This window comes from Centropristis striata, chromosome 19 (assembly GCF_030273125.1).
Source record: "Centropristis striata isolate RG_2023a ecotype Rhode Island chromosome 19, C.striata_1.0, whole genome shotgun sequence".
In the NCBI taxonomy this organism is placed as follows: Eukaryota; Metazoa; Chordata; class Actinopteri; order Perciformes; family Serranidae; genus Centropristis; species Centropristis striata.
The window spans coordinates 16,566,541-16,581,999 of record NC_081535.1 but is presented as its reverse complement, the minus strand read 5'-3'; the positions used below and the strand labels follow the sequence as shown (position 1 = coordinate 16,581,999).

Here is a 15,459-nt window from a genome sequence, read left to right as displayed (position 1 = left end):
GAGGTAAAAGACTTGGAGGATGAAGCCGGTATAAAGCAGTGTGCTGTAGCTTTTATTCACATTGCTTTTTCTTTAAATTAAATCATCATTTTTATAAGAGCGCTGTGGGGTCCTGAAACACTTTGTTAAACAATCCTTTAGAATGTTTTTGTGTGTTTGTAATGCAATTTCACTAAACTCTAGTATATAATACAAAAGCTCAATAAGTGCATGTTTCTGTAAATGGCTGAACTCCTATAATTCATTTTCTACTTTAACTTCTTATTTCTTAGTTGTTTTGTGACCAGCTTTACTCAGTGTGTAGAAATATGGTAACAAATAAAATGTCTAATTGTGTCAATGAAATGAACTTTTAATATCCTTATACGTAGTCTTTAAAGGCACACTATGCAGGAATTGTCACTTGCTGTTTGTAAACACAACGTTCAAACTTTGCGTTTCCTACCCAGCTCATGAAAGTGAAAACAACCTAAAAGCTTTGTCCACTTCCTCCAGGTGTTCTGCCTCACTATATTTGTGTATAAAAATAGTAGTCGCCACGATGTCACCTCATTGGTTTGGGGACTCTTTTGAAGCCTTGTGTTCAGCACTTTGACTGTCGCCATTTTGTTTTTTGGCCATCGCCATATTGTTTTTTGCAACCAGCGCATGCAGAATGGATGCTATGTCATCAGCTCATGCTAGCACTTGCTAGCAAGCTTGGTTAGCAAGGGTCAATTGTTATTCAATTGAACAGTGGACTCTTTAAAGTGTCTCTAGTCCAACCGACATTTTTAAGTCACCAGAATGTTACAGTGCACTTTGTTAAGTTGCAAACATGGTAGGAAAGGACCACAGTGCCTGTGGTAGCTCTTCAGAGAGCACTTTCTCTCCTAGCAACACACAAAAATTCTACTCCTTAAAGAGGTGTCACTGCACTAATGGCTGTTATTGCACTATACCTTGATTGTTCCCCTTTTTTCCTGTAAGTCGCTTTGGATAAAAGCATCTGCTAAATGACTAAATGTAAATGTAAATGTAAATGTAAATGGTAGCAACCCCTGAAACACAAGGTATCCCGCCCTAAAGTACACCCTGCTGTATTAGCTATTTCACTCTAAATGTGACCAAAATTTGCAAAATGAAAATCACGCTGTATTGAATTAGACTAAAACTAGTGATTGAGACCATAAGCTCATTATGAAAATTTTCACTGAGGTAATAAATCAAGTGAGAAGCCCTGTCCTGACTTCTTTTTGCAACCAGTGGTGTCACCCCCTACAGGCAATTAGATAGAATGCAGATCTAAGGAACTTCCACATTGGCAATTTTTTTTTTTTTTTGGTGTCGAGTATTTTCATTGCTTTGTAGACAAAGTTTTACAAGTAATAGTGTCAGGACTTTGAAAGGGGATGCTGGATTTCTTGTGGACAAAAACAACCTTAAGAGTCCATCTCAAAAAGGCATTCACTTCTATTTTCAGGATACTAGAACGGTAAAATCATTTTTTCCCCTCAGATCTCCTCTTTGTGTTGTTGCAGTTCTGTTTTTTATTAAGTAAAGTGGACACCGAGCAAAACCCCCATTTGATTTCTTCAAGATTTAAATAGATGTTTTAGTAAGATTAAAATGCAATATCCAAAAAGCCAAAAGAATAACTAAAGTCTTTGAAACATTGTGTATGTGTGTGTATTTTGTCTGTTTATATCTGCTTTGTTGGATGATTTCTACATGAATTATATGCATCTATTGAACAGAACCCAGATTTCAATTAGAGTAGGCTATTAGGGCGAAATTATTGAGACGATAAAGCCTTTTGTTTTTGCTTGATCCGATGGAGCTTTTTGTTGCACTTTAAGTCACACACTTACTGTAATTAGGCTCATCGTTCATACACTAAAGTCTGCATCATTAAACATATCTAAATTCAATCTAAATCTAATTCTGAGGAAATGCTTTTAAAACTATCACTCAGTAATCAGGAAATTGCATTTCCCCCCGTCTATAGACTAAAAAGAATTGGTTTCTTGCTCATCTGAGTAGTGTGTGCATTGCATCTTTCAGGAAAAAGTGTGAGCTCATGTATCACACATCCAATCCATATAAAAAGATCGGCATGCAGAAGCATATATGTTTGATAGTTGCGTGTGAGAATATGCACAATCCATATGGAAATGGAAATATTTCTGCCATTGACAGAAAGAACAGATGGTGATGGAAATCACAGTCTCCGATTCCATTTGCATTAAAATGATGACTACTAGAGTAAACCAATACATCAGAAATCCTTTTTTTCTGTGTCTTTCCTGGAAAAAAACAGCTGAACTGCTTGTTTTATAACAAAAACACAATTTGTATGCAACACTCTGTACTGTAAATGTTACCACAGAAAGAAACATACTTACACAGATTCCTAATCACTGACTGTCAGTACCTGGATATGCCAGGCATTAGCCAGACTCAATAATTGAGTGCCTTCTTTTGCATTTCAGACAGCTGAAGAAACCTGGTGTTTATATCCTCAGGGTGAGGATATCTGGGTTTTCTGTAACATAACAGAAGTGTCTGTAACGTCTGTCTGTGAAAATGTTTTCTTGATGCATGTCTCAGCGGGAACAGAAGCAAACATGAAAATCCACACAAATATTTTGAAAGATATTTTTAATATTGACACTGCAGTTGTACTATTGTTTAAACTGTTTTCTTGTTGGGATTTCTTGGTATTTTAAGGTTTAAATAACCTTAAGCGTTTTAAATGAATACAGATGAACAACAAAAAACATGATATTTCATAGTAATATTCGTGGATAAACGAACACCATTGTGTTTAATTGTGTTATACTGTATTAAAATGAACTTTACTGTGAATATTCTCTGCTCGATAAATATTTATTAATAAAAACACCAGCCTTTTTCATTATCTTAATTAATTGACGGATTAAACCACAGTATTCACTTCAAGATGTGTATTGTTTTCCCACAAATGCATTCAGTGCGATTGAGTCTAATTAATGTGCTACCACACAGTAATTAATAGCGTTTTACTGTTGTTGTTGTTGATCCTGTGGTTGTATGTACCAAGTCATCTTGGTGTAAGCTGTTGTTTTTTTCCTGTGAATGTCAGGGAATTTGCACGTTGGAAGGTGAGGAACACAGCGATCGAGAGAAGGGACCTGATCCGGAACCCTGTGCCGCTCATGCCTGAGTTCCAGCGCAGCGTACGCTTGCTGGGCCGCAGACCCACGACTCAACAGTTCATCGACACCATCATTAAGAAATATGGAACCCACATTCTCATCTCAGCCACCCTGGGAGGTAAGAGAGGCTTCATCCTGCTCACTTACATGCTTGTTTTACAGCTTTTACATTTTATTTCAAGTGGTTGTCACACATGGGTTGTAGTTTCCTTACATGCTTTGGGGCAATTGTATTATTTTATGGACAAGGTTCTTTTCTTGGGCTGCAAATACAACTTTAGAAGAGGTGGAATGTACATTTACTCAAATATTCTACTTAAGTAAAATTTTTAGGTACTCTATACTTCTGCTCCACTACATTTTGAGGCAAATATTGTGCTTTTTACTCCACTACATTTAGCTGAAAGCTTTAGTTACTTTTCAGGTTGAGATTTAACATGAAAAACATGATACATTTAAAGTGATTAGACATTTTCTATTAAAGCTCATGACAGTATATTAAGTAGCTAAAATGAGCCCTGCTTTGAGAAAATTAAAACGCAGCATAAATATGTAATATAAATATATGCATCAATAAAATGAATCTAATAATACATTTACAGTATAAGATTCAGTCTGAATGGGTCCATTCTGCACAACGAGTACTTCTACTTTTGATATTTTAAGGACATTTTGATGCTGATACTTTTGTACTTTTACTTCAACAAGTTTCACAGTGTGAAATTACAGCTAAGTAAGGGATCTGAATATTTTTCCACCACTGGACTTGAGTTATTAATGTTATACAGCCAGCTTTTATAATTACAGCAGGTCTTTAAAGGGTCATTAGGGCTGCAACATATATAAAGTGTATTTTCCTCTAACATAGGCATTGAACATTATGTCTGAGACTTGTTCCTGTGATGTATAAGAGGAGGTATACATTCTGATATAACTCATATTAGGTAATAAACTGCTACTTTTTGTTACGACTGTTCAATATGAATTTTATTCATTAACAAGGCTTATTTAAAAACTGATCATTGTTTCATTAAATTATCAATAAAAACAAGACAGAACCCTTTCAGCAAGTTAAGGAATAAACATTTTCCTTATATTTGTACAAAGGCACATCAGTATTCAGTGACCTCATATGATTATCCTTTCAAACGGCAACACCATGGTGTCCTGGATTATTGCCTGTTTGCAACAATGTCAAAACAGCTCAGTGAAGCAGTTTGGGGCCAAGTTTTTCTCCAGGGTGTTGGAAAAACTCTCCCACAGCAAAACTGCAGCTACATCAGACGAGGGCAGGGCAAAGCAGACTGGAGACATTTTCACAGACCACGTAACCTTTATTTTTCTCCAAAGCAAGATTAGGGCAAGTTAAAGTGACCACACTGAAAGATCAGTTGAACCATTTTATAAGACATCTTTGCACCAGAGCAGCACTTGCATCCATAAAGTGAAGCCAAATGAACAGCGCTGATGAATGAGTAGCAGTTTCCAATCCATTTCCTTGATGACAAAGTGACTCTAAACATTTAGCATTTGGCCAAACAACGGCAAGATTTAGGAATATAAATTTGAATTTAATTTGTAAGCCTGATTGAAGTCAGTATCATGAGTCTGCTGTATCAGACTGAATGTGAAACCAAATAAGACCTGCATTTGAATATATAGTGAGGGTTACATTCAAGTATGTGGATTTGTCAGTTTTCTAGAGCCGGTGACTTGCACAGCAGACTCCACACTGACCAAAGAGAAGCACAGCTCTATTCTGAACAGGTATTCCATCTCGTCTGGCTTAAGTGGATTTTCCAGCAGGACAGTGACCCAAAACTTGCATCAAAGCTATGACAGGACTATCTTATATCCACAGTCACCAAACCCTATCCCCACTGAACACATGTGGGGACATTTGATAAGTGAAAAAGGGGGAAAAAACCTACTGTAACATCCTAAAAATAATATGAATTCGCACAATCTTCAATATTGTGGAGGCAAAGTGTGGCTGCCAGCTGGAAGCTGTCACCTCACTGAATTTAGAGAACTCAGACTTTGAATAAATAGCTTTCTTGTATGAGAAATGATCAGTAGGTATCTAAAACCACATACATTCCCTATACAAACCCTGCCTGAAGCAACATTACATGCACATAATGCAATTTGTAGTTTTACATTTCACAATTACATTTACAATTTAGTTGCATCATGCATGCCTTAGACCTGGATTTTGCTTTTACTTGCATGTTTGTTTTTTGAATTTAATATTAACATTTAATGAAAATTTGTGGAGGGAACCTGAAGCCTTAGATTTTTATATCTCTGCTGCTTCTCTGTAATTGTTGGACATATGATAAACATAAACAACTATAACAAATGATAAGAAAAAAATCTTCATGGGTAAATACATACTATATCAGATTTTCTCTTAAATTGGGGTGTAAAGTCAACACTTAACATTAAATCTAGTTAAACTGGTAGTAAAACTATGTTGACATTCGGCTGAACCATGGAGCCGTAAAATTCATATTAGCTATTTGAGGGTAAAGTGCAAACTAACCCAATAGTGGAGAGGCTAATAGCTTAAAATAGCTAATATAGATTACCAAACAACAACAAAAAGGTATGTAAACTAGACCGAAGCACTGAGATAAGGCGATAACTATACAACCACACACTGTTGGCGCACTGTTAGAAATAAAGAGTAAATAAGACCATACATACAGTCATGGAAAAAATTATTAGACCATTGTTTTCTTCAATTTCTTGTTCATTTTATTGCCTGGTACAACTAAAGGTACATTTCTTTGGGCAAATATAATGGAAACAACAAAAATAGCTCATAAGAATTTAATATAAGAGGTGATATCTAGCCATTTTCCATGGTTTTCTTGATAATAATTTTGGTTATATATATATATATATATATATATATATACAACCCAGTATGAGTCTAGAGGAATGGGAATATAACACTACACCGGTGTACTCAGGCAAATAAAGATATTTATTGGTTAACAGCAAAAGTTAACAAGAAGTAACACTACCACTATCTTTCTATTCAAAACACAATCAACAAAAGAACTCTGGCTGTCTACGCTGATTTAATCTTCACAAACAAAAATACATAAGTGCAACCACCCATAAACTAGTGAACCTAACAAATGGAATAGTCTAAGTGTGGTGCGAAGAAATGTGAAAAAGAAAAACCAAACCTAATGCCCAATAACAAACAACGATCACAAAACTAGTGCCTCGATTCTAAATTAACACACAAGTTTCTCAAAGACCTTAACAACGAGAGACACTTAATACAAGGACATACAAAGACAAAAAAAAAAGGGCTTTGATAGCCGTGCGAAGCGGCTCTTAAGGCTGAGCTGGAGGCAGGTGCGGCAGTCGATTGGTCGCCAGACCAATAGAGCAGAAGAGGGCGGAGCCAGGGAAACACTGCGGCCTGCTGTCGGCATTTGACGGAGGCGTTACCCAGCGGGGATTCAGAGTCGGTGACGTATGCTGCGGTCCTGAGGCACAAACAGAGAGCAAAACACACACACCGTACCCCAAGGACGTAGCATAACATATGCACTTTAATCTGCTTGTTTACAGACACTCACACTGTGAAAATTCAAAAGTTAAGAAAATTCAAAAGCTCGTATTTCAAAGCATCTTTCCAGACTAGATTTTTAAGTTTTGAGGCCAACAAAAAACTGCCTACATTTGAGACAACTTTTTATTTTTGCTTCAAATAGTCATTTTCATTCATCTCAAACATCTTTCAAGTGTCAGATTTTGAGTTCTGTGTTCTAAAAAATTCAAATAAATTAAGTTAATTTATTAATTCATTCACTTTCCTTAACCCCTTATCCGCAACCAGTTTGTGGGGGGCTGAAGCCGATCCCAGCTGACATTGGGCGAGAGGCGGGTCCATTTAATTGCAGTCCCCAGTAGGTCGGTAATCTTCTGTAACGCTATCTCCGCTGGAAAAAGCATGACTACACAGTAAATCTAAGTCATCATAAATGTCCAAGGTGTGTAATCTATAACGGAGAACGCAAAGTCGACACAAATCTGTCAGCTCCTCCTCCTCGCCATTTAGGTTGAAAGTTAAACTGGAATTATTTCGGCCGTTGCAACCCTTAAAATGTTAGCCGAACATAAACTCTGACCCCAGTTAAATATTACATTTGAACTATGTTTGAACTTACAACATAGCTGGTGTAACCCAGTGCAGGAGACTTCAGAAATTCATCTTCTGGTTCAGCTCCCTGAATGCACACGGGTCTAATAACACAGCTTCAATTTCATTCGCAACACCCCAAGACCATTATAGTCATACATATGGTAATTGCATTTTTTTGCACATGCCAAATTTAACCTGAAGATAATCTTCTTCATAAGTACTTGTACTTACAGACCTTTCAGGTAAATGGGGGAGTGTGATTATCATATGTATTGCTCTGATTTATCTACAAGCTTATTAGAGAGAAAAAACAATTTCACTTAGCACATTTTAGGTACTACTGTGTGCAGACATGCTATTTTTATTAAGATTTAAGATTTATGAAGGCTGTTTTAATGCTTTATTTTTATTTTGGAAATAATAACCCATTACCATAACATCATGCAAGTAGTGAAATATATTTTTAAGGCCACATAATATACACTTGACAAAAAACATAACAGAAAGAGGTTTAAATACCTCTGATGGATCATTTCAGTATTTTGGATGTTTCCCAAAATAAAAGTTAAGCACCCCTGCTGTCGAAGTCTAAATATAAATGGCTTCTCCCTCGAATCTCTTATCTTATCTCAAGCTCTGAGGGACACATGAAGGCAGCTAGCTGTGATTACTTTGCCAATTGCATTTCAAAGATATAATTAGTATGATTACCCGCTCTTTAACTCAAACCCTGCATTATATAACAGTATGCATGAAACATTGCCAAGTTGTCGTTCCGGTTGTGGAAAATGTTTATCGCAAATTAATCTCACAATCAAATGACGTTGGGAAATATTCACCATACTTTTGTCAAGTTTCTCCTCTTTTTAGTACACCACTGTACAGAACAGACTGAGTTAGAACGTATAACATGGTAACACAGTTTAAACAGGGTATATTTAATCCTCTGAACCCCAAGCTGTTTCAGGACATTTTTTGCCCTGTAATTTTACCTGCTGTGGCCTTGTAAAAAAAATATTTTTTACAGAGTAGCATAGTTATAGTATCATACATCACAAAAAAGGAAAAAAAACGCAATTGAATTTCTCTGAAACATTATTATTAAATTGTTTCTAAAATGTATTTTTTAGAATTTATATATATATATATATATATATATATATACATTCCATTTTATTCCAACACTTTTCTAAATGCCCACAAGTGTCATGAATATCGGAAAAAAAAGAATTAGATTTCCACATGTTATACATATTGAAGTATTTGCATTTTTACAACCTCTACTTGCAACCTCTCCTGTCCCCTTCTCTCTGGTCTGTGTAAACAACCTGCTGTTCTGTCCAATTTTCAGTGAATATTTGCCATGTGACTGGTAGTGTTAGCAAAATCTATCAGAATTTAATATTTTTAACGGGATCTAGCTATTCCAAGCGGTTTGACCACCTTTTAAATAAGACAGAATAAAGTGAGTTTGACAGAAAAATCACAATGTTGGTTACTTCTTTTTCAAACAGAAACTTTCAGAACCTATGATTCAAGGACTGTTCAAATTCCAAAAATGTCAATAAAAAATGCTTGTTTTTACAGTTTCTTTCTAGGATAAACATTTTATTTTTGCCAAAGAAAACACACTTTTCAGGTTCAGAGGGTTAAAAGCATTTAGCAATATAACAGTTTAAGATTGCTGATGTAGAGTGTAGAGGTCATGGGCATCTATTCAACCTTTAAATTATGTGGAGATTGTTTTTATTTAGTCTCATGATTGCAGAAGAAATTCAAACTTGCTTTGTTTGTTGGCACTGACACCGCAGCTGGAACGCTGATGCCAAAGCAGTTAGCAGAGAAAAGCAATCCGGAAGAAGACTTCTTTCATTTTAAAACCTTGCAGTCCACTTAATGTCAAACACTAGGCTTTAATAATTTAGCTGGAGGAATATCAGGTGTGAAGGCCTAGAGTTGCAATATTGTATACACCATTCTGTAAGATGATTCATGCGGAGACACTCATTTTGGAAATTGGAAATACAATATTGGTGTGTAACATTATACGAAGGTAAAATGTAATTAAGTGAGCCTAAGCTCGGAAGAACGCCACTGCCACCGATGCACCAGGTGGCTAAAATTGGACAAATGAGCCACAGAAATAATCCCAGTATCATTTTCAGCCGCAGCATCCTTCCTAATCTCATTTTGTTGCATCACCTCATATTTGTCCTCTTTCTCTTTACATTTCTCGCCTTTCAGTCATTTTTAACCTCCTGCTCCTCCTCTCTACCTCTGAGTTATCACCGTATTATCTGTAACCTTGAGGCCATCTTGTTTCAAGTTATGGGTCAGCACGCTCTTATCTCAATCTTGGGATTGCCCATTAAAGATCACAGTTATATGAAGCAGTAAATGTGCACAGCAGGCTTGTGATAAAGTAAGAAGAAGAGGCTAATTCTCTCTTTAGCCACCTACACTTTGTGGTCTCAAGAGTCGTTATACTCTCGAGTGGAAAGAAGTGAATTCTCCATCTCACAGGCAACTTAGAGTTGAGTGGTCAAGTGTGAAGAGCCCCATTAGAGGTTTCCTCCTCTGAACTGAATAGAAATGCTTCCCATGCATGACCATTGAACTGTTGTTATATCACAGTTTTTTTTTCCTTCTTCTCTTTTTAGTCTAATGGCTGTGCAAAGCACAAAATGCACATTATTGCTGTGATTTTCTTCAAGTGGCACATCTCTACCTGACTGAGCGAAATCCTACTGACTGAGCTGATAAGCCCTGAAAAATAAAGACCTTTATGGGTGCATATGGAAAGTGTCATATCAAGATAAAAGCCACCTTTTTTAATCTTACTTTATATCTCATTGTATTCATATTTTATTATATACTGCTATCTCACTCAGATAGTTTGCTGTTGATAACAGATTTATACTGACGTGACAAATACACACTGCCACAAACATATTTCATTCCTACAAGTCCTCATACATAAATGGTAAAACATTGAAATTATCAGGGAGTTACAAAATTACCCATATGTCCTTTTCAAGAAAGTCAGTGCCAGTGTTTTCTCATCTGGCACCCCTATAGTTTGACCACAAATTGCGCTAAGAAGCAATGTTTATGAACTGGTCCCTGATTAGTTTGTATTGCCAGACTGGTCTCCCCTCAATTACGACTCTATAGGTAATTTGTATAGGCAGCAAAATACGACCCATATTTACGTCCTAAACTGTCTTCCATCGCCCTCTAGTGGCCGTTATAATAATGAATGACGGCAATGCAAAGTTTAAATGATGGAATCTGCTTTCACCCAGGAGAAAGGGGGTTCGTGTCCCATGTGAAAACAAAAATACACAATGTGATTTAAACATAACGTTACTTAGGTTTTGTGCCTCATGTTTTTACAAAACTATGTCACTTCCGGTAGTCACGTCACTCTCGTAACTACTTCACTTCCGACATTTACGGACATTTATTTACATTTGACTCTTTTATAATGCCTGACCAGGAAGTTGTTTTTTTTTGCCTTTAACCTAGATCACTGCCTCTGTAGCCTAAATTCTAGAAAAACTGCAGCCTTTTTTACTACCGCAAACCTAACGTTTATGTATAACGAAGTGTGTGCTCCACTCTGTACTGCAAACTGCAAATCGCTCATATTGGTCGTCAAATGGTGATATTGACGAATGACCAATTCTGTTGTTGCTGTTTTAACTTTTGCCAAAGGGCCAGCACAACACCTCTCAGGTATGTAGGGTTAAATTAAGGCAAATTAAACTACTGGATAAGGGTTAGGGGAAAATATAATCATGGTTAGGATTTGGGCAAAGATTGTCATTCATTAAACAAATTTGTTGTTGTAGATATATAAGACGAGACTTTTTCTGTAAGATATTGTGCAACGCCTAAACCTCCCACTTCACACAAACAGCTGATCAGCTGACCCGTGCTGTTGTTTTTGGTGAGGACACTCTCACTTTATCCTTACCACTGATTGTGTAACCCCGTCCCTTATCCCATTTATAAAACTAAAGCCCTAAGTTCCGAGAAGTATTATTTTTTCAATTCTGCAAGTAGATTATGACCTTTTTTTCCAAGTTTTTTTTTATCCGTTTCTTTGTGTTCTGCTGTCACTTGCTTTCTTTTCATGTCAAAACAATGGTGCATGGAAGCACTGGGCACCAACACACAGTGCTCGGAGAACAAAACACTTTTTGTGACAATACCCCTTCTTTGTGTCTGGATTCATGGAGACACTCTTTGCTGATTATAAATTATATATATTTTATTTTTATTTGCTTATTTTCTGATGCCTGTGGCGAGGTACTGGCCCCAGGTGGAGCATGGCAACGACTCACTAATTGTGCCGTGGTTGTTATGTTTTAAAAAACTAAAGCTGAACATGATGATATCTCATTATTTTGCAAATAACAAAAACAATAGTTAATAAAAACATTTTTAGCTTTAGAAAATTGACATATTGAATGAAAATTCATGCTTTTAGAGTTAGCAAATGTGTGAAAAAGTAATACTGTAGTAATGTCAGGATAAGCTCAATTCTCACAAGCATAAAGGAGAGGGAGATTTTCAGTTCTTTCTCTTAACTCTACTGACTGACAGCCTTTACTGAATATGTTTGAAGACATAATTATCAATTACCTGCTGCTTTTCTGCTGTCAGAAGATTTTTACCTACCTCATACCACCCAAAGCCGAGTCTCTGGCATCTGTGGATGCTTTAAAGCAGGCATCAAGGGATGTGTATTTTTGAAGTGCAACATATGACCTGGCTGCATCCCGGGTGCACACTGCGCGTGGGAGACCAAACAGAGCAAATACATCTCAGACATACCAACAAAAGGCACCACTGTGAGTCAATGCTCCAGAATTTAACTGAGTTCTGAAGCCGAATCTGAAAAATACATCAATACAGTTTGACACAGATGCTTGACGTCTTTTGGCTTGCCTGCAGTCACTGAGAACAATACTGTAGGTGTTTATTGACAGGAGAATTCAAAACTTCTAAATCAACTTTACAAAATGGGGAATGCATCTCTGCACAGCTGAGGCTGTACTGTATATACATGTTAGAGGAAGGTGCTGCTAAGTGTGAAGGACAGATTTGCATTTTGCTAAAGCTGCAAGGGACATATTTCACCACATCTGTCATTGCCTCTCCCTCATATGTCTGAAATCAGTTTTACACTCTGAGTGAGACCACTGCTGTTTCACTCTGAGTTCTGTTAGTATTTGTACAGAGGGATCCAGAGCATTTGAGCTGACACAGATGGGATGCAAATGTCCGGGAGAGTGTAGGGAGATAAAAGTGCAATTTAAATTCACTACGGCTACATTTTTAAAGGTCATTGTCCTGCATATCGGGCTAAAGAGGGCAAAAAGAAGAACCTCCAACTCTTAAAGTGAGTAATGTAAAGTAATGTAACCTTTTTCCCGCTGACGGGATTGAAACTACTTTCTTTAGTAAATCGAAAATGCACTGTTTATCGTAGGAAGAAGCTGTAAAACTCTCCGACAGTCCTTGAACGATCATAGTTTACAAACATTTCCATATAAAAAAGCAATCAAAATGAAGCTAAACATTTTGATATTTCCGCAAAAATCACTTAATTCTACATATCTCATTTAGAACGTTGCCAAAAATAAACCTTTTGGAATAACATTGAGTTCTGCACTCCTCAGTGCAGCTGGGAAGCTGTGATTGATTCTGGGGAGATTAACGATTATGTGACAAATATTCACTGAAAATTGGACATAACAGCAGGCTGTTTACACAGAGCAGAGTGGAGAGGACAGGAGAGGTTGCAAGTAGAGGTTGTAAAAATGAAAATAGTTCAATATGTAAAGCATGTGAAGACCCATTTTTTCCAATATTCATGACACTTGTGGGCGTTTGGAAAAGTGTTGTATATATAAATTTCATTTTATTCCAATTTTTAAAATGTGTATCAGAGAAATTCAACTTGTGTTTTTTTATTTTTTTATGTCATAACTTTGTTATTCTGCACAAAAGGCATTTTTGAGTTGTTCCCACTTCCAGCCATGACTGTTCTGATTCCACAGAGTTGCAGGACCTTTATGTATTGCAGTGAAATACAAGCCCACAGTAAATAAAATGTGAAAAGAGCAAAAAACGCCCTGAATCTGTTAAAAAGAGCCGAGACTGACTGCAGATTTCACACCTAGGAGGGGGTGTATCTAAACTGTGAGGAATCATTAGCCCTCCCAGTCCCTAGTGAATTCATAACCTGTGTGACTGGATCGGAGACCTTTTTAGTGCAACAGTCTCATGCATTCAGCGCTGAAGAGGAAAAAGTAGTTGATTAAAAGGACTTGTGGTCACTGCAGCCTGAGGCTAGATTTACAGAACGCTGGCCTTGCCCTGGGTTCTAGTGGAGGACTGTCCTGTGAAAGCTGTCGACACCGACTTTTCGCCACATCGTGCTTAAAAGTTTTTTGTAGTTGCTGTTGTTCTGCTGCCAACATAAAAAAGCACAGGGCATAATTGGGCATTGAGAGCGTGGCTATCTCAAAGCAACAGCCCCACTTTCAGAATATCTCTTGCATAAAGCAAGGACAATCTAGTTAAAGTTGAATAGAAAATCGGTTGAATTCATTCCTCTGCTTATTCAAATGTATTGTGTGAGTGTATGCAGTTATTATGCTTTTTATTTATTTTTTTAAGAAAGTCTTTTCACCTGTTTTCAAGGAGAAATTATTACAGTCATTACTGGGCATTTATTTATTATGTTCACCACATTTTTTTTTTTATTGATTAACAAAAGAAAACAAAGTTTGTTTTTCTATATATTGCCTTTGTTGAGTTTTACTGCTCTCTATGTATGAAATACACAGATTATGAACTTAGAACACCTCTTTTCTTTTTTCTTGTTTTACTTTTGACATATCTGGAATACACTGTAGTTTAAAGGGGACCTATAATGCTCATTTCCAGGTTCTCACTTGTATTTTGCGCCCCTCTCTTTAAGCCCAACTTCCGAAAAAAAAAAAAAAGCCTGTTCTGATTGGCTTGCAAGAAAAATATGGCGCAATTTTGCAAAGGTAGATCTCAATCTGTGGATGGAATAACTCAGATGGGGGTAATATATTCTTATGATCCTGATCTAAGCAGCCCACAAAACACTGGACTGGATTGTCTTGTTTCACAGGTTGTGGGTTGGTAGGCATTACAGATACTCAAATATATATGTAAAACCACTGAAAAGGGCTTCTTTTTTTTTATTAAAAAAAAAGTGTTCCAAAGACACTATATCTGTCACATACTCTCCATGGCTGCTGCACCTCTAATAACCCTCAGTCTGAGACGTGCTTTTATAGTGTCCAGTCTACACTGATTGCTCAGCACTTCGTGCTGTCGCTGTACTATAGGAAACTGTTAGAAATGTAGTGTTAAGAATTTTTGGAAATCTGAAGTTTTTGCTCACAGGGATTACTTTAAAACAATATCATTTGTAACTTTGGCAACCTTTGACATGAACATTCTATATATATATAGAAAAAAAAGAGCAAAATAAATAAATTAAATGCATGAAATGATAAAGCATGACGAGCAATGTAATCTGTGCATGAATTCTGTGAATCTATATCGCTAATGGGAATGTTTTTAAAAAAGGAAAACAACAATATCCATTAGTGTCTTTCCTCTGCACAGTATAAAGCAGTATAGTTTAATGTTCTCCATAAAGTGACCCACACATGTACCATTAACACCAAATTGAGCACTCCCAGCCATTCCATTACTTTAAAACCCTAGTTGCACTCCTGACCCTCATCGACATCCACATGCATCGACACACACAAAAAAAGAAAAAAAGAAAAAAAACCACACATGTAGGAGATGCCTTTTTCCCACACACTCTCTTGAGGTGAAACAGTACATTGTTTTTGAATACCTCTCTGCTGTAAACACATAAGCTCTGCATGAGCTGATTAATTCTGGCAGAGTGCCAGCGAGGCGCCCCGTTAGAATGTAACACAATGTATTACTTACAGAAAGGTGCACACGGATGAATTTTTTAAAGCCACGGAGGTAATGATTTTGCTTGACCAGCAGCAATAACCACAGAGTATTTATGTACAGAGGGCC

General features: G+C 36.8%; 1 protein-coding gene across 1 annotated transcript in view; it reads left to right on the top strand.

Annotated features, from left to right (window-relative positions):
- Positions 1-15,459, top strand: part of brinp1 (bone morphogenetic protein/retinoic acid inducible neural-specific 1) — a 136,404-nt gene that overhangs the window by 55,326 nt on the left and 65,619 nt on the right. The window contains exon 3 of the mRNA XM_059357758.1: positions 3,104-3,294. Coding sequence (XP_059213741.1) covers positions 3,104-3,294 — 191 coding nt within the window. The remainder of the gene's footprint in view (positions 1-3,103; positions 3,295-15,459) is intronic.